The sequence below is a fragment of the Scyliorhinus torazame genome, chromosome 13 (genome assembly GCF_047496885.1).
Source record: "Scyliorhinus torazame isolate Kashiwa2021f chromosome 13, sScyTor2.1, whole genome shotgun sequence".
NCBI lineage: Eukaryota > Metazoa > Chordata > Chondrichthyes > Carcharhiniformes > Scyliorhinidae > Scyliorhinus > Scyliorhinus torazame.
Window position 1 is genome coordinate 203489838 of NC_092719.1, and position 21513 is coordinate 203511350.

At 53.0% G+C, this 21513-nt stretch overlaps 1 protein-coding gene across 1 annotated transcript in view; it reads left to right on the forward strand.

The window, feature by feature from the left end:
- mst1rb (macrophage stimulating 1 receptor b) overlaps window positions 1–21513 on the forward strand; it is a 173931-nt gene that overhangs the window by 115619 nt on the left and 36799 nt on the right. Inside the window, exons 11-12 of the mRNA XM_072472923.1 lie at window positions 5947–6177; window positions 14270–14419. Of these exons, the coding sequence (XP_072329024.1) occupies window positions 5947–6177; window positions 14270–14419 (381 nt within the window). The remainder of the gene's footprint in view (window positions 1–5946; window positions 6178–14269; window positions 14420–21513) is intronic.

The window sequence follows — 21513 nt, forward strand, 5'->3', positions numbered from 1 at the left end:
TTTTGAGTTCCACCCTAGGATTTGATGGCCAAGGATAGGGGGTGGGATTCTCCACTCCCACGCCGAAGTGGCCGCGCCGTCGTGAACGCCGTCGAGGTTCACGACGGCGCGGAACGGCCCCGGTCCCGACCGATTCAGGCCCTGACAATGGGCCAGTATTGGGGCCGCGTCATCTACACGCGCGAGGCCTTGTCACCCGCGTAAAAGCGGCGCCGCATAGATGACGCGGCCGGCGCCGCATAACGGACGTCATCCGCGCATGCGCGGTTGCTGTCCTCTCTAAGTCCGCCCCGCAAGAAGATGGGGGACGGATCTTGCGGGGCCGCGGAAGGAAGGAGGTCCTCCTTCAGAGAGGACGGCCCGACGATCGGTGGGCACCGATCGCGGGCCACCCCACATTCCAGGTGAAGCCCGGTGCAGGATCCCCCCTCGTCCCCCCACAGGCTGCCCCCCCAGCATTCACGAACCGCCCACGACTGCAGCGACCAGGTGTGGACGGCGCCGGGGGGAACCCGCCGTTTTGGCCTGGCCGCTTGTCCCATCCGGGCCTCAGAATAGCGGGGGTGCCGGAGAATCGCCATTTTCGGTGTCTCCGGTGATTCTCCGGCCTGCGGCCCGCGAAACTCGACCGGGCCATTCCCGCGCCTGGGAGAATCGCGGGAGGGCGTCGCACCGGCGTTCCCGGAAATTTTGGCGGCCCAGGCGATTCTCCCAACCGGCGTGGGAGTGGAGAATCGCGCCCGGTGTGTTCGTGACGTGACCAAACCAGTGACCTGGAAATCCTACCAAAACTGGCAGGTGGTAAGAGCGGGAGAGATTCCTGATCAACCATGCATTGGAAAGGACATTGGAGCCTCTGCCATCACTATCCATAGCTCCACAGAATGCATGTGCATATCGCCACAGCAACTGAGGCTTCCGGAGTGAACCGCAACATGCCACCACCATTAGATAGGCCGACTGTCCGTAAAGTTGATTCATTGCGACTGGGTGATGTGCATCGACGGATACCAAGGGAAGTCAGGGTAGAACTTGCTGAGGCAGTGACCTTCACCTTCCAATCCTCCTTGGACGCAAGCGTAGTGCTAGAAGAGTGGAGAATTCCAAATGTTGCACCCTTATTCAGGAAAGGGTGTAAGGATAACCCCAGCCACTACTGGCCTGTCAGTGTAACTCGAATGCTTTCTGATATGATCATTTGGAATAAAATTAACAGCCCCTTCGAAAAATGCAGATTAATTAAGGAAAGCCAGCATGGATTTGTTGAGGGCAAATTTTGTTTAACTAACTTGCTTGAACGTTTTGACTAGGTAACGGAGAGAGTTGATGAGGGTAATGCAGTTGATGTGGTGTACATGGACTTCCAAAAGGCATTTGATAAAATGCTGCATAACAGGCTTATCAGAAATGTTAGAGCCCTTGAAGTAAAACATGGAGCAGCAGCATGGACAAAATTGCCCACATGACAGGGAAAATAGAGAAGTATTTTTCAGACTGGAGGAAGGTATTTAGTGGGGTCTGCTTTTATATATGTGTGTGTATAGATATAAAAATAACCTAGACTTGGGCCTACAGGGCCCAATATTTCCACATGACACATAGAACATAGAAAATACAGCACAGAACAGGCCCTTCGGCCCACGATGTTGTGCCAAAACTTTGTCCTAGATTAATCATAGATTATCATTGAATTTACAGTGCAGAAGGAGGCCATTCGGCCCTTTGAGTCTGCACCGGCTCTTGGAAAGAGCACCCTACCCAATCTCAACACCTCCACCCAACACCAAGGGCAATTTGGACATTAAGGGCAATTTATCATTGGCCAATTCACCTAACCCGCACATCTTTGGACTGTGGGAGGAAACCGGAGCACCCGGAGGAAACCCACGCAGACACGGGGAGGACGTGCAGACTCCGCACAGACAGTGACCCAAGCCGGAATCGAACCTGGGACCCTGGAGCTGTGAAGCAATTGTGCTATCCACAATGCTACCGTGCTGCCCTTGAGAACAAATAAATCTACACTATATCATTTTACCTTAATCCATGTACCTATCCAATAGCTGCTTGAAGGTCCCTAATGTTCCCGACTCAACTACTTCCACAGGCAGTGCATTCCATGCCCCCACTACTCTCTGGGTAAAGAACCTACCTCTGATATCCCTCCTATATCTTCCACCTTTCACCTTAAATTTATGTCCCCTTGTAATGGTTTGTTCCACCTGGGGAAAAAGTCTCTGACTGTCTACTCTATCTATTCCCCTGATCATCTTATAAACCTCTATCAAGTCGCCCCTCATCCTTCTCCGTTCTAATGAGAAAAGGCCTAGCACCCTCAACCTTTCCTCGTAAGACCTACTCTCCATTCCAGGCAACATCCTGGTAAATCTTCTTTGCACCTTTTCCAAAGCTTCCACATCCTTCCTAAAATGAGGCGACCAAAACTGTACACAATACTCCAAATGTGGCCTTACCAAAGTTTTGTACAGCTGCATCATCACCTCACGGCTCTTAAATTCAATCCCTCTGTTAATGAACGCGAGCACACCATAGGCCTTCTTCACAGCTCTATCCACTTGAGTGGCGACTTTCAAAGATGTATGAACATAGACCCCAAGATCTCTCTGCTCCTCCACATTGCCAAGAACTCTACCGTAAACCCTGTATTCCGCATTCATATTTGTCCTTCCAAAATGGACAACCTCACACTTTTCAGGGTTAAACTCCATCTGCCACTTCTCAGCCCAGCTCTGCATCCTATCTATGTCTCTTTGCAGCCGACAACTGCAAATTTGGAAGTATTGTCAGCCGCGAGGAGGATACATGAGTTCTTGTTTTAAGTTGTCTCATTCTTCGCCGCATGTGCCTTAGCGTCAGGTCATTCACTTTAGCGGCATTTTGAGCTGGGGCTGATGGAGCGAGCGTGACCCCCATCCGCGCCATTTTGGAGTGGCCCCTTCCGTTCCCTGAGACGCTCTCTTACTCCTGGATACTCTCTCGTGCTGGCCAAGACTCTCTCCCTCTCCCTGAGATTCTATTTCTCTCTTGTGGACTCTCCCTCTTGCCAGTTCCCTTCCTCAATATCCTTCTCGCTCCCTTGCTCCTTTTCTCCCTCTCACTGCCCCCTCTCCTGAGTCTGTGGTCACAGTGAGAGTTCAAGAGGAAAGGCAGTGGGCAGAAGTGTTCGAAAGGGGTGGGGGGGGGGGGGGGGTGGTGGGGAGTGGGGGAGTCAGGCAGGGAAGCAGTGAGTGGGAGAGAGTCTGCCTGGGGGAGGGAGTCAGTGGGGAGAAGGTAAGTAGAATGAGTGAGCATTTTTCTTTCATTTAAAAGTCATTACATTACGAATATAGTATTTCAATGTTTTTTCCTTAACGGGAAAAGCCCTTAAGTCTGCAGTTGCAACTTGTACATTGGCTGTAATGGAAATATCTGATTTGCATAAAGTTATTCCACTTGTTATGGGCCAGGTTTAGAGAACAAAGTATATCATGGAGTTCACCTGACCTGCAACTTTTAATAGATTTTGGTTATGAGGAGCACAAGGGCCCACTTTCCAGATGTTATGCAACAGAGATCTTAAGTATTTTTAAACAAAACAATGTTTATTCTATGAATCCAGTTAACATTTTATAAACACACAGCAAACATCTTATCAACTACCAACACAAATACCCCCCCCAAAGTTACAGTACTCTATAGGTAACCCTTAATAACTTTCCTAACAACATCCATTAGCCAAACACCCTTTTACTACAAGACAGTAGGTTTGAATTCCTTACAGAAAACGGGTATTACTTTGAAGTTATCAAGTGGTCTGGAGACATTCTTTGGCATGCAGAGAGAGAGACCAAAAATACACCTTCTTTGTTTGAATGCAGCTCCCAACTGAAAACGAAATCAAAAAACTCAGAGCCACAAAGCAGCTTCCAGCTCAAAACGAAAGTAAAAGGCAGAATCACAGCCCAGCTCCACCCACACAATGACATCACTTCAGCCATTTGATAAAAGACACTTTTCTTAAAAGGACCCTCACATGACACGGTTAAAGTTGCACATTTCAGGAATGCAACTACAATGTTAAGCGAAGAGTGACTGCAGTGTTAAACGTCAGGAGGGCACGGACAGATTGATGGAATGGATGGACAATTGGTGGGTGAAATTGAAGGCAGAGAAGTGTGAAATTACTCACTTTGGTGGAAAGAATGAGGAGTCTTAGACAAATGGGGTCATTCCGAAGGGAGAGCAGGACCAGAGGGACTGGAGGGACATAAGTACATAAATCCTTGAAGGTGGTAGAAGGGACTGAGAAAGCAGGTGATCAAGCATACAGCGTCCTTGTCAATAGTGGTATTGAGTACAAAAAACAATGAAGTCACGATAATCCTGTGCACAACATTGGTTCAACCTCAACTCGAATTTTGTGTCCAACTCTATAGGTGATGTAAAGGCAGGAGAGAGGCTGCAGGAATATATTCGCGAGAATGGCCCCAGGACCGAGGATAGATTGGAGGCATGGGGGCTGTTCTCCTCTGGGAAGAGAAGGGTTGAGAGGAGGTATTTAAAATGATGGGTTTGGACAGAGTAGACAGGGAGAAACCTTCCCCATTGGCAGAAGGACCGAGACCCAGGGGGCATTGCTTTAAGGAGTTTGGCAGAGAAAAGGTAATGGTGACAGGAGGAGAAGCTTTTTCATGCAGCGAGTGCTTCGGCTCTAGAATGCACAGGCTGAGATTGTGGTGGAGGCAGATTGAAATGTGACACTGGAAAGTAATGAGGATAATTACCCGAAGAGAAAAGAATTGGAAGGCCACAGGGGAAAGGCAGGGAGGTGGAACTCGGTGAAATGCTTGTTCAGAGAACAGACAAAGACACCATGGGCCAAATAGATCCCCTCTGTGCTGTTACCATTCTATGATTCTATTGGGCAGAGGGTTGTTTTAGTACCCACGTCCCTATGGACAAAGCCCTGGGGTGGGATTCTCCGACCCCTCGCCGGGTTGGAGAATCGCTGGGGGGCGGCGAGAATCCAGCCCCTGCCTGCCGCCGAAGTCTCCGGCACTGAAAATTCGGTGGGAGCGAGAATTGCGCTGCGCCGGTCGGCGGCCCCCCCCCCCCCGCGATTCTCCGGCCCGTGATGGGCCGAAGTCCCGCTGCTGTCATGCCAGCCCCGCCGGCGTGAATCAAACCACCTACCTTCCCGCCGGGACTGGCGGCGCGGGCAGGCTCCGGGGTCCTGGGGGGGGGGGGCGCGGGGCGATCTGGCCCTGGGGGGTGCCCCCACGGTGGCCTGGCCCGCGATCGGGGCCCACCGATCCGCGGGCGGGCCTGTGCCGTGGGGGCACACTTTTCCTTCCGCCTCGGCCATAGCCTCCGCGATGGCCGATGCGGAAGTGACCCCCCCTGAGCATGCGCGGGGATGACGTCAGCAGCCGCTGGCGCTCCCACGCATGCGCGGACTCCTGCCGGCTGGTGGAGCCCCTTCGGCTCCGGCTGAACTTTCCCGCCGGCCGGCAGCGTGCCAACAACTCCGGCGTGGGCCTAGCCCCTCAAGGTGAGGGCTTGGCCCCTAAAGGTGCAGAGAATTCGCACCTTTGGGGCGGCCCGATGCCGGAGTGGTTCCCGCCACTCCATCCCGCCGGAACCCCCCGCCCCGCCGGGTAGGGGAGAATCCCGGCCCTGGAGTCTGCATGCTTTATTCTCTGCCACCTTCAATAATTTGTGCATTTATATCCCCAGATCCTGCGCCGGTCGGTGTGGAGATGCCGGTGTTGGACTGGGGCGAGCACAGTAAGAAGTCTTACAACACCAGGTTAAAGTCCAACAGGTTCGAAACAAACCTGTTGTAATTTAACCTGGTGTTGTAAGACTTCTTACCAAACTCCTATGTGTATCAGCTGAATGTGATATTGTTTGCACAATCCTAAATACTCTTCCTCTTGGCCGCAGGCATGTGAACAGCCAGACTCTGCCGAGGCCATGATCTGTCAAACTCCTCCGCTTTATGACGATGACGAGGTAGAAGGAAAGCTGACTGTGATAATGGATGGCGTGCAGAACCTCAAGGCTTTTGAGATGGAATACAAGATGGACTATGAGGTTAATCCATTCGATGATGAAGACGGTGAAGATAGGAATGTGTACAAGTTAACGAACGGGGAAGATGAGATTAAGTTCCGCGTGAGTTAATTATTTTGGTTCCTCAGCTCCTGTGAGAAAATGTGAAAATTATTTGCATGTCGCACTCTGCAAATGAAATTGAAGATCTGTACTCTTGGGATGGTTTCTCAGAAGGAAACTTTGGGCTGAGTTCTCCGGTCCCCCAGCCACTCGATTCTCGGCGACGCGCCGCTTGCTGGCGGCCGGATTCTCTACTCCCATTGAAGCCACACAACGCCGTCGAGGAACCCGTGGGTGGGGGTGCGCTGCTGGCAGAAAGAAAGAATCTCAACGGTCGGGGAATTTCTGCCTTTTAAATTTAAATTTATGGCTGTGAATTTGTGAGCCAGGATTAATGAATGTTACGTGAGAAAATACTGGCGTGCAAACCAAACAGAGGGCTCCCTGGGCCGTTTGTTCATCCAGAACATGGCTCAGCTGTGACATGGGTGGAGCTGTACAGGTGGGTGCTTACAGGTGGGTGCCTGCAGGTGGGTGCCTACAGGTGGGTGCCTACAGGTGTGTGCCTACAGGTGGGTGCCTACAGGTGGGTGCCTGCAGGTGGGTGCCTGCAGGTGGGTGCCTGCAGGTGGGTGCCTACAGGTGGGTGCCTACAGGTGTGTGCCTACAGGTGTGTGCCTACAGGTGGGTGCCTACAGGTGGGTGCCTGCAGGTGGGTGCCTGCAGGTGGGTGCCTGCAGGTGGGTGCCTACAGGTGGGTAACGTATCTACTGGAAGTTGTGCCTGGAACCCAAGTACTAGAATTTATAGAATTCCTACACTGCAGAAAGAGCTCATTCGGCCCTTCAGGTCTGCACGACCCTCTGTCTATACCGAGGCCCACTCCCCTGCCCTACCCCCAATGACCTCACCTAACCTGCACATCCTTGGACACTAAGCGGCAATTTAGTATAGCCAATCCACCTAACCTGCACATCTTTGGACTGTGGGAGGAAACCGGAGCACCCGGAGGAAACCCACGCAGACACGGGGAGAAGGTGCAAACTCCACACAGACAGTCACCCAAGGTGGGAATCGAACCCAGGCAGCAGTGCTAACCACTGTGTCACCCTGCTGCTCGTGTCTTGCAGCAGTAGAACCAGACGGGTTGTGGCACCTTGAAAGTGCGGCCTCGGCGGGGAGATCACTGCTGAGGCTGCGAATAGAACCAGAGTCCTGGTAGATAGCGTTCCAGTCTTAAAAAATGATGATTCAGTATGAATATACGGGGATTTCAAATCGACTATCAACCCTATATTATATGCTGATCAATACCCTCGGCCACTTATCGGAGATCTTTTTGCAGGCCTCTCGGGCAACCAAACATTTCGCAAAATTTCTCCCAAGCAAATGAACATAACTACTGAGTCTCTACCGTTACTGACCACAGTAACACACAGGGGTCTGTTTCTGTATCGGAGGCTTCCATGCAGGTTAACATCAGCACCGACTCTCTTCCAACAATCTATGGATCAGATCTTGAGTGGACTATCGGGTGTGCAATGCTACCTGGACGATTACAGGTTTGAACAATGTACTGCTTGTAAGGAACCTAGAAGCTACTCTTGCAAGGCTGCAACTACATAGTCTCAGGGTCAAGGAAGAGAAGTACGAATTCGTGAAATTTTCTATTCATTATCTTGGACACTTCATCGACCAAGATGGTCTTCACAAAGAACCTAGGAAGATACCGGAGATCCTGGATATTCCATGACCACAGAATGTGACTCAGTTAAGGTCGTCTCTAGGATTATTAAGTTCCCAGGGAACATTTGTACTGCTCTTAGCAACAAGACCTTTACACACATGTCTTTGTAACAAACCAGCTTGGCTCTGGGCAAAAGATTGTGAGATCCTTACCAAAATATCAAAAGAATATTATGAGAATCGGAGTTATTAATCCGTTGTAACTCAAAACTGAAGCTGCCGCTGGCTTGTGACACATCACCCTGTGGGGTTGGAGCAGTTGTCTCGGTGCCTTCACAGTTGTCTCAACTGTGCCTTCAGGCGAAGAATGACCAATGGTATTTGCTTTCAGGGTGATGACTGGTGCTGAGTCCAACTATGCCCAGCTTGAGAAAGAAGCTCTCAGCATTACCTTTTGGCATTCGAACATTCCACTATTATTTATTTTGCCTTTAATTTATTCCATTGACCAATCATCGCCCCTTAAAAACAATTTTTAGGTCCTTTCGCTTGCTGCTAGTCGATTACAATGTTGACCATTAATCCTTTTTTAAAAATATATTTTATTAAAGGTTTTCATAAAATATCAATAACAAAATGAGAAAGAAAAAAGAGGGGGCAGCACGGTAGCATGGTGGTTAGCACAATTGCTTCACAGCTCCAGGGTCCCAGGTTCGATTCCCCGCTGGGTCACTGTCTGTGCGGAGTTTGCACGTTCTCCCCGTGTCTGCGTGGGTTTCCTCCGGGTGCTCCGGTTTCCTCCCACAGTCCAAAGATGTGCAGGTTAGGTGGATTGGCTATGCTAAATTGCCCTTAGTGTCCAAAATTGCCCTTAGTGCTGGATGGGGTTACTGGGTTATGGGGATGGGGTGGAGGTGTGGACTTGGGTAGGGTGCTCTTTCCAAGAGCCGGTGCAGACTCGATGGGCTGAATGGCCTCCTTCTGCACTGTAAATTCTATGTTAACCCAACAGGGTTAAGTACAAAACACAAGTTGACCATTAATCCTGTCGGCGCACAATTATGTCATCGAATATCTCAGGTCTGAACAGCACGCAAACGTGGATACTTTGCCCGGACAAGACCAAAAAGATGAACACGAATCTGATGAACATTTCAACAGCTTTATTTTATTTGCCTCATGTGGAAAATGTTCCGTTAACACCTTCTCGGGTACAGATATTTACTTGAACAGATTCAGTGATGAGGAAAGTGTTGGTCGTGATTCAAAAAGGCATTCTAACACAAGAGCACAGAAATATTGCAGAACTTAAATTCTATCTAACCAGGCATCATGAGTTGACGGTACAAAATGGAGTATTGTTGTGGGGTATTAGAGTAATCATTCCACTGTGTCTCCAATGTAAATCCTGCAACAGTTGCACGAGGGCCATCCCAGTGGTAGCGAGAATGAAGGAGTTGGCAAGGAGCTACTTCTCGTCGCCCAGGTTGGATGCCCAAATAGAGAAGAAGATGAGGTTATGCTAATCCTGCGCTATGTTGAGAAATGTCCCTCCAATACAACCTTTCCCTCCGTGGGAATGGCCTACCAGGCCATGGCAAGAATCCATGGCAATTATGCGGGACCAGTCGAAGGTCACATGTTTTTGGCCATGATTGCCGCACGTTCAAAGTGGCCGGAGATTGTCATCATGAAATCAACAACTATGGAACAGACCTTAGAAAGGCTTGATGAGTGCCATAATATACACCAGTATATCATGGTTCAGCTACACACACACTGATGGACACGCAGTGGGACCAATCAACACACACAACACCGCAGCCAATCGCCAGTTAGAGCACACGCACTATAAAGACAGGGGGCATCAGAGTTCCCGCTCATTCGAGCTGCAGCTTCCTAGTAGGACAGAGCTCACAGCCTGCAGCACAGATCTTCACCGTGTGCTGAGTGCATCGACTGGTTAGGACTAGGCATAGGTCTTTAGTTCAATCTAATATCGTGTTAACCCACAGTGAAAGTATGTTAAACAGTTTCTGTCTCAATACAATAGTGTTGCACTATTTTAAGTGTTGGCGGCCTGTATATGTTCCACGGATCCAGAGCGCCCAACACAACAATGAGGTATTTACAAGATTCGGGCGACCTGAACAACTCGTGAACGATAACGGTACTCAGTTCACATCAGCTGAATTTGAGGACTACCTGAAAGGGTGTGGTATCCACCATATTAAATCTACCCCCTACTGTCCAGCTATTAACGGCTTAGTGGAACATTTCGTACAATCGCTTAAGCATGCAGTGAAGGTTGAGGGATAAAGACTCTCTACCTAAATGTGTTAATAGCTTCCTAATGATATACAGAAACAGTGCGCATTCAACAACACAAAGCTCACCGACTATACTGATGTTGAAAAGAAACTATGCTCACAGTTTGGCCTTTTGACTCCCCTTTCAGCTTCAGAGATAGACAGGCAGCAACATCAGAACCAAGTGGCTAGAAGGGAACAACATTCCGAAAGCAGAACCTTTGACCGTGGGGAATGTGTTCTTGTGAAAATTACACCGGAGGCAGAAATGGACTCCAGCAATTGTACTAACCAAAACGGGTCCAATTTCATATACTCTACAATCTGACGATGAATGGATTTGGCGTCAGCACACTGACCAGTTATTGCCTGCACGTGATGAGAGTACAGAATCTGTACCAGATGTTTCCACCACAGTGACTTGCCAGACTTGAGGACTACAACTGCCGAAATTACGGAATCTGTTACAACTGAATCATCCACAAAATCAGAAGACACTCAGGAAGACACTCCTAGTACCCCAAAGAGCCAAGTTCCTTAACGTTGTGTTCTGCCAAAATGAGACAGACGGGGCGGGATTCTCCCCTACCCGGCGGGAAGGGGGGTCCTGGCGGGATGGAGTGGCGGGAACCACTCCGGCATCGGGCCGCCCCAAAGGTGCGGATTTCTCTGCACTTTTAGAACATAGAACATAGAACATTACAGTGCAGTACAGGCCCTTCGGCCCTCGATGTTGCGCCGACCTGTGAAACCACTCTAAAGCCCATCAACACTATTCGCTTATCGTCCATATGTCTATCCAATGACCATTTGAATGCCCTTAGTGTTGGTGAGTCCACTACTGTTGCAGGCAGGGCATTCCACGCCCTTACTACTCTCTTGAGTAAAGAACCTACCTCTGACATCTGTCCTATATCTATCTCCCCTCAATTTAAAGCTATGTCCCCTCGTGCTAGACATCACCATCCGAAGAAAAAGGCTCTCACTGTCCACCCTAACCAATCCTCTGGTCATCTTGTATGCCTCAATTAAGTCACCTCTTAACCTTCTTCTCTCTAACGAAAACAGCCTCAAGTCCCTCAGCCTTTCCTCATAAGATCTTCCCTCCATACCAGGCAATATCCTGGTAAATCTCCTCTGCACTCTTTCCAATGCTTCCACGTCCTTCCTATAATGCGGCGACCAGAACTGTACGCAATACTCCAAATGCGGCCGCACCAGAGTTTTGTACAGCTGCAACATGACCTCATGGCTCCGAAACTCAATCCCTCTACCAATAAAAGCTAACACACCGTACGCCTTCTTAACAACCTTCTTTAGGGGCCTTGAGGGGCTACGCCCACGCCGGAGTGCTTTCCGCTCCCCCGGCTGGCATGGAAGGTGTTTGGCGCCACGGCAGCTGGGGCCGAAAGGACACTGCCGGCCGGCGCGAGTCCGCGCATGCGCGGGATCGCCAGCGGCTGCTGGCGTCATCCCTGCGCATGTCAGGCCCGCCCGCTGATCGGTGGGCCCCGATCGAGGGCCACGCCACCGTGGGGGCACCCCCCCAGGGCCAGATTGTCCCGCGCCACCCCCCAGGACCCCGGAGCCCGCCCGCACCGCCAGGTCCTGCCGGTAAGAGAGGTGGTTTAATCCTCGCCGGCAGGACAGGCATTCCAGCAGCGGGACTTTGGCCCATCGCGGACCGGAGAATCGCGGGGGGGGGGGGGGGGGGGTTGGGGCCTGCCAACCGACACAGCGCGATTCCGCCCCCGCCGAATATCCGGTGCCGGAGAATTTGGCTACCAGAGGGGGCGGGATTCATGCCAGCCCCCGGCGATTCTCCGACCCGGCGGGGGGTTGGAGAATCCCGCCCACGTTCACCCAAGAGGCTGTCTTACTGATGTACATCTGTATCCATAACATAACAATGTTCATTATGGTATAAAATGCGATGGATCTGTGTTGAACTGTTTCAGTAAAAATGCCGGGAGCACTAAATGAATAAAGAGGGATCGGTGATATGTGTCAGAGTAACACTATTACACAATTATGTCATCACAGCATTTTGCAGGCTTTTGTAGAGTTCACCATTGTGCCCTGTTTCTTTCTCTTTGTCTCTCTCTCTCTCTCTCCTCTATCAAATCCTTTAAACATTGTTTCAAAGCAGGGCAGCATGGTGGAGCAGTGGTTAGCACTGTTGCTTCACAGCACTGAGGTCCCAGGTTCGATCCCGGCTCTGGGTCACTGTCCGTGTGGAGTTTGCACGTTCTCCCCGTGTTTGCGTGGGTTTCGCCCCCACAGCCCAAAGATGTGCAGGTTAGGTGGATTGACCATGCTAAATTGCCCCTTAATTGGGAAAAATGAATTGCGTACTCTAATTTTATTAAAAAAAACATTTGGCGGGATTCTCTGATCCTGAGGCTAAGTGTTAACTCCGTCGTAAACACCGTCGCGTTTTATGACGGCGTCAACAGGCCCCCAGGAGCAGCGATGCTGAGCCCTACAGGGGCCCAGCACGGCACTGGAACGACTCATGCAGCTCGGGGCTCGGCCTATCTCAGCGCCCACTCGGCAAATCCCGCGCAGAGAATCGGCGTACGCGGCCCCCGACCGGCGCCGCACCGTCTGAGAATCGGCGGACCGCCGGACCGTGATTCGTGCCCGCCCCCCCCCCAGCGATTCTCCGACCCGGCCTGGGTCAGGAGGGGTTATTGGGTTACTGGGATAGGGTGGAAGTGAGGGCTTGAGTGGGTCGGTGCAGACTCAATGGGCCGAATGGCCTCCTTCTGCAGTGTATGTTCTATGTTCTAATCCCGCCCATTGTTTCAAAAGGAAGTTGGACATGCACTGGAGGACAATAGACTTGCAGGGCTATGTGGATAAAGCCGGGGAATGGAACTGGCTGCATACTCTACAGTGAGCTGCCATGCATTCATAAGGCAGAATGGCCTCATTCTGTCCTGTGTTGACTCCATAGCCGGGATTCTCCGAACCTCCGCACCGCAATCGCGCCAGGCGAGGGGGGGGGGGGTGGAGAATGGGGCATCGGACCCGCAACGCCTTGAAAGAGGCCCCCACTCCGATTCTCTGTGGACGACCGGCTGAGTTCCCGCCGGCGTGGTTCACGTATGGTTCCACCCGGCGGGAGCCCGGAGTCGCGGCTGCGGTGGCCGTCCTGGTGGGGGTGGGGGGGCGGGGGGGATCGTCTCCGCGGGGTTTCCATTGACGGCCAGGCCGACGATCGGGCGCCACCTTCGGCGCTGGCCCGCTGTGTGGGTCCGCCATGTCGCACGGAGCCTGCGGCCGGTGTCATAATATACACCAGTACATCATGGTGCAGACACACACACACACACTGATGGACATGCAATGGGACCAATCAGCATACACAACACCGCAGCCAATCACCAGTGAGAGCACACGCACTATAAAGACAGGGGACAGGAGAGTTCCCGCTCATTCTAGTAGCAGCTAGCTAGGAGCACAGAGCTCACAGCCTGCAACACAGACATTCACCATGTGCTGAGTGCATCACCTGGTTAGGACTAGGCAAGGGTCAACAGTAAAAGCTGGTATTGCATTTACCCACAGTTCAAGTATGTTAATATAGTTAACCTTATAAAAAAATAGAGTTGCACCACTTTCAGTGTTGGTGACCTGTTTGCGATCCAGAACACCCAACACATCAGCCGGAAGTGCAGGGCTCCGTATCAGCAGCCGGAGCAGCGAGGAGCACTCCGGGGCCCTGCAAGCCCCCTTAAAAATGGAGAATCACCCGGACTTTCTAGAAAAAAGTCCAGAGTGATTTGTGCCCGTTTTCTCGCGGCCGTGGGGACATAGCCCCATTATTTGAGAATCCCGCCCCAGATTTGACACCTTAATCAGATCCACCTTAATTTTTTTAAGGAGCCCATTTTGTGAAACACGATTAAGGAGACAGAGAAAAGTGAAAGAGTGTTTGCCATTGACCAGGATGTCAATGAAATCGCAAGTTAGGCATTTCCAGAATGGCCATTTCCAACATGGAGCTGAAGATGGGGAACAGATGCATTTTCCTTGCACGTGAAAGGATTTCAGATTTTAATTTTGCTGAAAGTGCGGCAGAAGATTGAAAGATAAACTGTTTACTTGTCAACTTTTTTAACACAAATTTCACTTTGTTTCCATGGAGACAGCACAAAATGTTGTTCGAACTGCGTGACTGCATGAATGTGACTCTTACTGTCGGAGGCGAGGTCTGTGATGAAGAGATATGGGTAGGGGAGATTACCTGCAAGATCAAAGCTAAACGTGAAGATTTTCCCAGCGAAGGGCTTCCAGTCGAGGTTTGCAAGTTGAATTATTTATCTCTCTACATTTTCCGCCTGCTGTTTTGTGGTGAAATTTAAAGCATCTGCCTTCGAGGCACCTTTGCCATTTTCTTTCAGGAAGGGAGGTCTACAAAATTATGAGGGGCCTAGACAGAGTAGGCAGGAAAAACTTGTTTCTCCTCCCTGAGGGGTCAATTATCAGGGGGCACAGATTTAAAGGGATTGGTGGGAGGATTAGAGGGGACATGAGGAAAGGTTTCTTCACTCTGAAGGTGGTCTGGAATTCACTGCCTAAGGAGGCGGTTGAGGCTGAAATGCTCAACTCATTTAAAAGGTACCTGGATCTGCACCTGAAGCGCTGTAACCTGCAAGGCCAGGGCTGGGAAGTGGGATTAAAATGCGCACTAGAATACCTTTCAGTTTTTTGGCTGGAGCAGACCCAATGGGCGCGATTCTCCGATGCGGCGCCGGTTGGGAGAATCGCCTGCCGCGCCAGTTTTCCACGAGACGCCGGTCCGACGCCCTCCCGCGATTCACCCAAGCGGCGAGATCGGCCCTGTCGAGTTCTGCGCGGCGCAGGCCGGGGAATCGACCGAGACAACCAAAATGAGGGAGGGAGTGGAGGTGGGAGGGGGGGGGGGTGGGTGGTGAGGGAGGGAGTGGAGGTGGGAGGGAGGAGTGAGGGAGGGAGTGGAGGTGGGAGGGGGGGAGGGAGTGGAAGTGGGAGGGGGGGAGGGAGGGAGTGGAGGTGGGTGGGGGGAGGGGAGGTGGGAGGGGGGGAGGGAGGGAGTGGAGGTGAGGGGGGGTGAGGGAGAGTGTGGAGGGTGTCGTCCATCCGCGGATGCCACATGGCAGCCGCCCTGATATGGCAGGGCGGTGACGAGGACACGGCCGCAGGTTGTCGTGTGGCAGATGGGCACAGGCGACTGGCTACCCCCGCTATTCTCCAGCCCGAATGGGCCGAAGTCCCGACGACGTGAACTGGGGTCACGCCGTCGCCGTTCACACGTGGTAAATAAAGTCGTCAGCCAGAGGAGGTGAGCGGACTGTTCCGGAGCTCCTGCAGACCGGGTCGGCTTCCCCGAGAACGCTGCGGCCAACGGGGGGGCGGTGGGAGGGGGTTGAGGGATGGAGTGGAGGGGGGAGGGAGGGAGTGGAGGGGGGTGAGGGAGGGAGTGGAGGTGGGGGGGGGTGAGGGAGGGAATGGAGGTGGGGGGGTGAGGGAGGGAGTGGAGGTGGGGGGGTGAGGGAGGGAGTGGAGGTGGGGGGGGTGAGGGAGGGAGTGGAGGTGGGAGGGGGGAGGGAGGGAGTGGAGGTGGGAGAGGGGGAGGGAGGGTGTGGAGGTGGGGGGGGACGGAGGAAGTGGAGGTGGGAATGGGGGTGAGGGAGGGAGTGGAGGTGGGGGGGGGTGAGGGAGAGTGTGGAGGGTGTCGTCCATCCGCGGATGCCACATGGCAGCCGCCCTGATATGGCAGGGCAGTGACGAGGACACGGCCGCAGGTTGTCGTGTGGCTGATGGGCACAGTCGACTGGCACACTGGTGAGGAGGGCGGTGTGAACTGATCATTGGACGCAGACAGTGACCAGATGTTAGGCTGGCTGCGTATCTGCAGCATGACCAGGCCACCGGGGCACACAGGGATCCCATGCAACCCGGCTGGCGAGGTGTGGAAGAACCTCCGTGTAACATGTCGTTTCTCTGCCCCCCACCACCCTCCTGCAGGTCACCATGTATGCCAACCAGACAGCAATGTTCACTGCCGTGGTTGGAGCTGCAGCTCTGCAGGTGGCCATCCGGCATATCTGCAGGGGGACGGCCGCGCATATATGCCACCTCGTGGCGCACCTCGCACCACGTGGAACAGGACGAGAACACGCTATACCAGTCTCCGTCAAGGTGACGGTGGCCCTAAACCTTTACGCGATCGGTTCCTTCCAGGCGCCGAGAGGGGACCTCTCCAGGATATCACAGGCATCGGTCCACAGGTGCATCCGGGCCGTGACCGATGCCTTGTGCGCCATCGCGGACATGTACATTAAATTCCCCGAGGACCGAGCACAGCAGGAAGTACAGGCACGTGGATTCACCAAGGTGGCCGGGATACCGATGGTCCAGGGTGTCGTCGATGGTGCGCACATCCCCATGCACCCGCCTGCAGACAACAGGGAAGTGTTCATGAACAGGAAGGGTGCATACTCCATGAACATTCAGGTGGTCTGCGACCCCCACATGAAGATCATGCACGTGTGCGCAAGGTACGCCGGGAGTGTGCATGACGCCTACATTCTGGCACAGTCGTTCATCCCCGCAATGTTCGATGAATCCCCCCCCCCCCGGCTGAGGGGCTGGTTGCTGGGCGACAAGGGCTATCCGTTGAGGTCATGGCTGCTGACGCCAATACGGAGGCCTCAGACCAACGCGGAGAGCCTTTACAACGAGGCCCATGCAGCAACCAGGGGTGTGGTGGAGCGGTGCTTCGGCCTGCTGAAGATGCGATTCAGGTGCCTGGACTGCTCCGAAGGGGCCCTGCAGTACTGGCCCGACAGGGTCGGTCACATAGTTGTGGTCTGCTGTGCGCTGCACAACATTGCCATGCAGAGGGGAGATGCCCTGGTGGAGGAGTCGGAGGGAGGACCCGACGGCACCGGAGCTAACGCAAACGAAGGGGAGGAGGAAGAGGAGGAGGAGGAGGAGGAGGAGGATGGCGTGCATCAGGGTGGGGGGAGAGGCGCAGGACACAGACACTGCCCGGGTACTGGTTACGTCCAGGAGGCTGCAAGATGGCACCGTCGAGGACAGCGGGCACGCGACGCGTTGGTGGCCGCACGGTTCACGCACCGTGGGGGGGGGGATTCGCTGAACACTGCCACTTGCACCGCCAGTCCTGCACACGGGCACCACACTGCACCCACTACCCCCCAGCACCCCTGCACCGCGTACACGGCACCGTACCACTGCGGCACTATGGGATTGCACAACATTGATGATTGTGTAAGCGGGTGTGATCAGTGCCATGTTGAATGATGACAGCCCGCTCTGCGATGAGCTGTGAGCTCAGATTCGCCAGCCAAGGTCTGACTCATGGCTCTAGCTGAACCATCCACTCCGGTGGTCACAACGTTGGTCACAGACATTTCATCACGTGTCCGTGTGGGGTAGCTGGCGTCGGAGTGCCGAGGACTACGGTGTCCGATTTTGGGAGGCAGGGGGGAAAGGGACAGCACATCCGGCACCGACGTTGAACCACTCGTTAACCACAGCACCACTCGGTCACCCTCACGAGCCCCCTGGCACCGGACATAGCACAGAGTCTTACAAGTTTAGTGCAACAGTGAGTTTAATTGTGACATTCACATACAGATGCCCTACCCCGTACAACTAAACTGTGCCCTGCACCTGTGCCAACTTACTATGTTTCTAACTTCTTTGCCTTATGGGCCCTACCACTACGTCTAGGTGTCTCCCCAGATGGTACAGCAGGAGTGGAGGCGGACTGCTGAGAATCAAGCCCTGCGTCATGGCTCCCCGTCGGCACGCGTTTCCTGTGGCGGCCCGGCTTCAATGGGCCAGGCTGCTCGGCGGGCGTGCTGGATGGCATGGTGCCACCCTGTCCTGCCCGCTGCCCACCAGATGCGCCAGGGACGGAACTGGGGGAGGCCGAGGGTTCAGGGACGCCCTTTGCTGGAGATACCGGGACGGGCCCCAGAACCTCCTCCTCCCTCGGCGAGCCCGTTGGCCCCCGGGCCTCACTGTGGGATGGAGGTGCGATCGGAGACATGCCCCGTCGCACCACCGACACCGGACGCTGTCAGTCCTGGAGGCCTGCAGCGGTATCGACCACGGTCCGAATGTTTGGTCCCAATATTGACTGGGACTCACTTAGTGCCAGGGGCTTAGACGGGGCAGAGTTTGTAAGGAGCATCCAGGAGGGCTTCTTAAAACAATATGTAAACAGTCCAACTAGGGAAGGGGCGGTACTGGACCTGGTATTGGGGAATGAGCCCGGCCAGGTGGTAGATGTTTCAGTAGGGGAGCATTTCGGTAACAGTGACCACAATTCAGTAAGTTTTAAAGTACTGGTGGACAAGGATAAGAGTGGTCCGAGGATGAATGTGCTAAATTGGGGGAAGGCTAATTATAACAATATTAGGCGGGAACTAAAGAACATAGATTGGGGGCGGATGTTTGAGGGCAAATCAACATCTGACATGTGGGAGGCTTTCAAGTGTCAGTTGAAAGGAATACAGGACAGGCATGTTCCTGTGAGGAAGAAAGATAAATACGGCAATTTTCGGGAACCTTGGATGACGAGTGATATTGTAGGCCTCGTCAAAAAGAAAAAGGAGGCATTTGTCAGGGCTAAAAGGCTGGGAACAGACGAAGCCTGTGTGGCATATAAGGAAAGTAGGAAGGAACTTAAGCAAGGAGTCAGGAGGGCTAGAAGGGGTCATGAAAAGGCATTGGCAAATAGGGTTAAGGAAAATCCCAAGGCTTTTTACACTTACATAAAAAGTAAGAGGGTAGCCAGGGAAAGGGTTGGCCCACTGAAGGATAGGCAAGGGAATCTATGTGTGGAGCCAGAGGAAATGGGCGAGGTACTAAATGAATACTTTGCATCAGTATTCACCAAAGAGAAGGAATTGGTAGATGTTGAGTCTGGAGAAGGGGGTGTAGATAGCCTGGGTCACATTGTGATCCAAAAAGACGAGGTGTTGGGTGTCTTAAAAAATATTAAGGTAGATAAGTCCCCAGGGCCGGATGGGATCTACCCCAGAATACTGAAGGAGGCTGGAGAGGAAATTGCTGAGGCCTTGACAGAAATCTTTGGATCCTCGCTGTCTTCAGGGGATGTCCCGGAGGACTGGAGGATAGCCAATGTTGTTCCTCTGTTTAAGAAGGGTGGCAGGGATAATCCCGGGAACTACAGGCCGGTGAGCCTTACTTCAGTGGTAGGGAAATTACTGGAGAGAATTCTTCGAGACAGGATCTACTCCCATTTGGAAGCAAATGGACGTATTAGTGAGAGGCAGCACGGTTTTGTGAAGGGGAGGTCGTGTCTCACTAACTTGATAGAGTTTTTCGAGGAGGTCACTAAGATGATTGATGCAGGTAGGGCAGTAGATGTTGTCTATATGGACTTCAGTAAGGCCTTTGACAAGGTCCCTCATGGTAGACTAGTACAAAAGGTGAAGTCACACGGGATCAGGGGTGAACTGGCAAGGTGGATACAGAACTGGCTGGGCCATAGAAGGCAGAGGGTAGCAATGGAGGGATGCTTTTCTGATTGGAGGGCTGTGACCAGTGGTGTTCCACAGGGATCAGTGCTGGGACCTTTGCTCTTTGTAGTATATATAAATGATTTGGAGGAAAATGTAACTGGTCTGATTAGTAAGTTTGCAGACGACACAAAGGTTGGTGGAATTGCGGATAGCGATGAGGACTGTCTGAGGATACAGCAGGATTTAGATTGTCTGGAGACTTGGGCGGAGAGATGGCAGATGGAGTTTAACCTGGACAAATGTGAGGTAATGCATTTTGGAAGGGCTAATGCAGGTAGGGAATATACAGTGAATGGTAGAACCCTCAAGAGTATTGAAAGTCAAAGAGATCTAGGAGTACAGGTCCACAGATCACTGAAAGGGGCTACACAGGTGGAGAAGGTAGTCAAGAAGGCATACGGCATGCTTGCCTTCATTGGCCGGGGCATTGAGTATAAGAATTGGCAAGTCATGTTGCAGCTGTATAGAACCTTAGTTAGGCCACACTTGGAGTATAGTGTTCAATTCTGGTCGCCACACTACCAGAAGGATGTGGAGGCTTTAGAGAGGGTGCAGAAGAGATTTACCAGAATGTTGCCTGGTATGGAGGGCATAAGCTATGAGGAGCGATTGAATAAACTCGGTTTGTTCTCACTGGAACGAAGGAGGTTGAGGGGCGACCTGATAGAGGTATACAAAATTATGAGGGGCATAGACAGAGTGGATAGTCAGAGGCTTTTCCCCAGGGTAGAGGGGTCAATTACTAGGGGGCATAGGTTTAAGGTGAGAGGGGCAAAGTTTAGAGTAGATGTACGAGGCAAGTTTTTTACACAGAGGGTAGTGGGTGCCTGGAACTCACTACCGGAGGTGGTAGTGGAGGCAGGGACGATAGGGACATTTAAGGGGCATCTTGACAAATATATGAATAGGATGGGAATAGAAGGATACGGACCCAGGAAGTGTAGAAGATTGTAGTTTAGTCGGGCAGTATGGTCGGCACGGGCTTGGAGGGCCGAAGGGCCTGTTCCTGTGCTGTACATTTCTTTGTTCTTTGTTCTTTGTTTGCAGAGACGGAGCCCAGGGAGTGCGACATTCCTGCCAGGGACTGTGCTACCTCAACCTGTGAGTGCGCTACGCCATCCAGCACGTGCGCCAGGCGGTCTATGCTCTCCGCGACTGACTGCTGGGACCGGGCCGTGGCATGGTGAGACTCGGCCAGGGCCCGGAGCGCGGCGGCAATGTCGTGTTGGCTCTGGCGCATGGCTACCTGTGCGAGGGCAGCCCACTCCTGGGCCATGGATGATGCATGCGCGTGAAGCCCAATGCCTTGCAGAACCTGACTAATGGCCGAAACCGTTTCACCCATTGCCTCCACCGTGGATGCCACCCGTGCGATGTCGGCCTGGGTGGCTGCATCCCTGGGTGTGGTTGAGGTTGCAGATGGTCGGCTGTGTCTTGGCCGAGACGACCCTGGACGTTCGCCGGCTGGCCCTGGGGATCACAACGATACGGGGTCCGTTAGACACGCTGCGCCGGGTGTATGGTGGTGGTGGGGGCAGTGTGTGAGGGGGGAGGTGATCGAGGGTGCAGTGGCCAGAGTGTGAGGGGGGAGGGGATCGAGGGTGCAGTGGCCAGAGTGTGAGGGGGGAGGGGATCGAGGGTGCAGTGGCCAGAGTGTGAGGGGGAAGGGGATCGAGGGTGCAGTGGCCAGAGTGTGAGGGGGGAGGGGATCGAGGGTGCAGTGGCCAGAGTGTGAGGGGGAAGGGGATCGAGGGTGCAGTGGCCAGAGTGTGAGGGGGGAGGGGATCGAGGGTGCAGTGGCCAGAGTGTGAGGGGGAAGGGGATCGAGG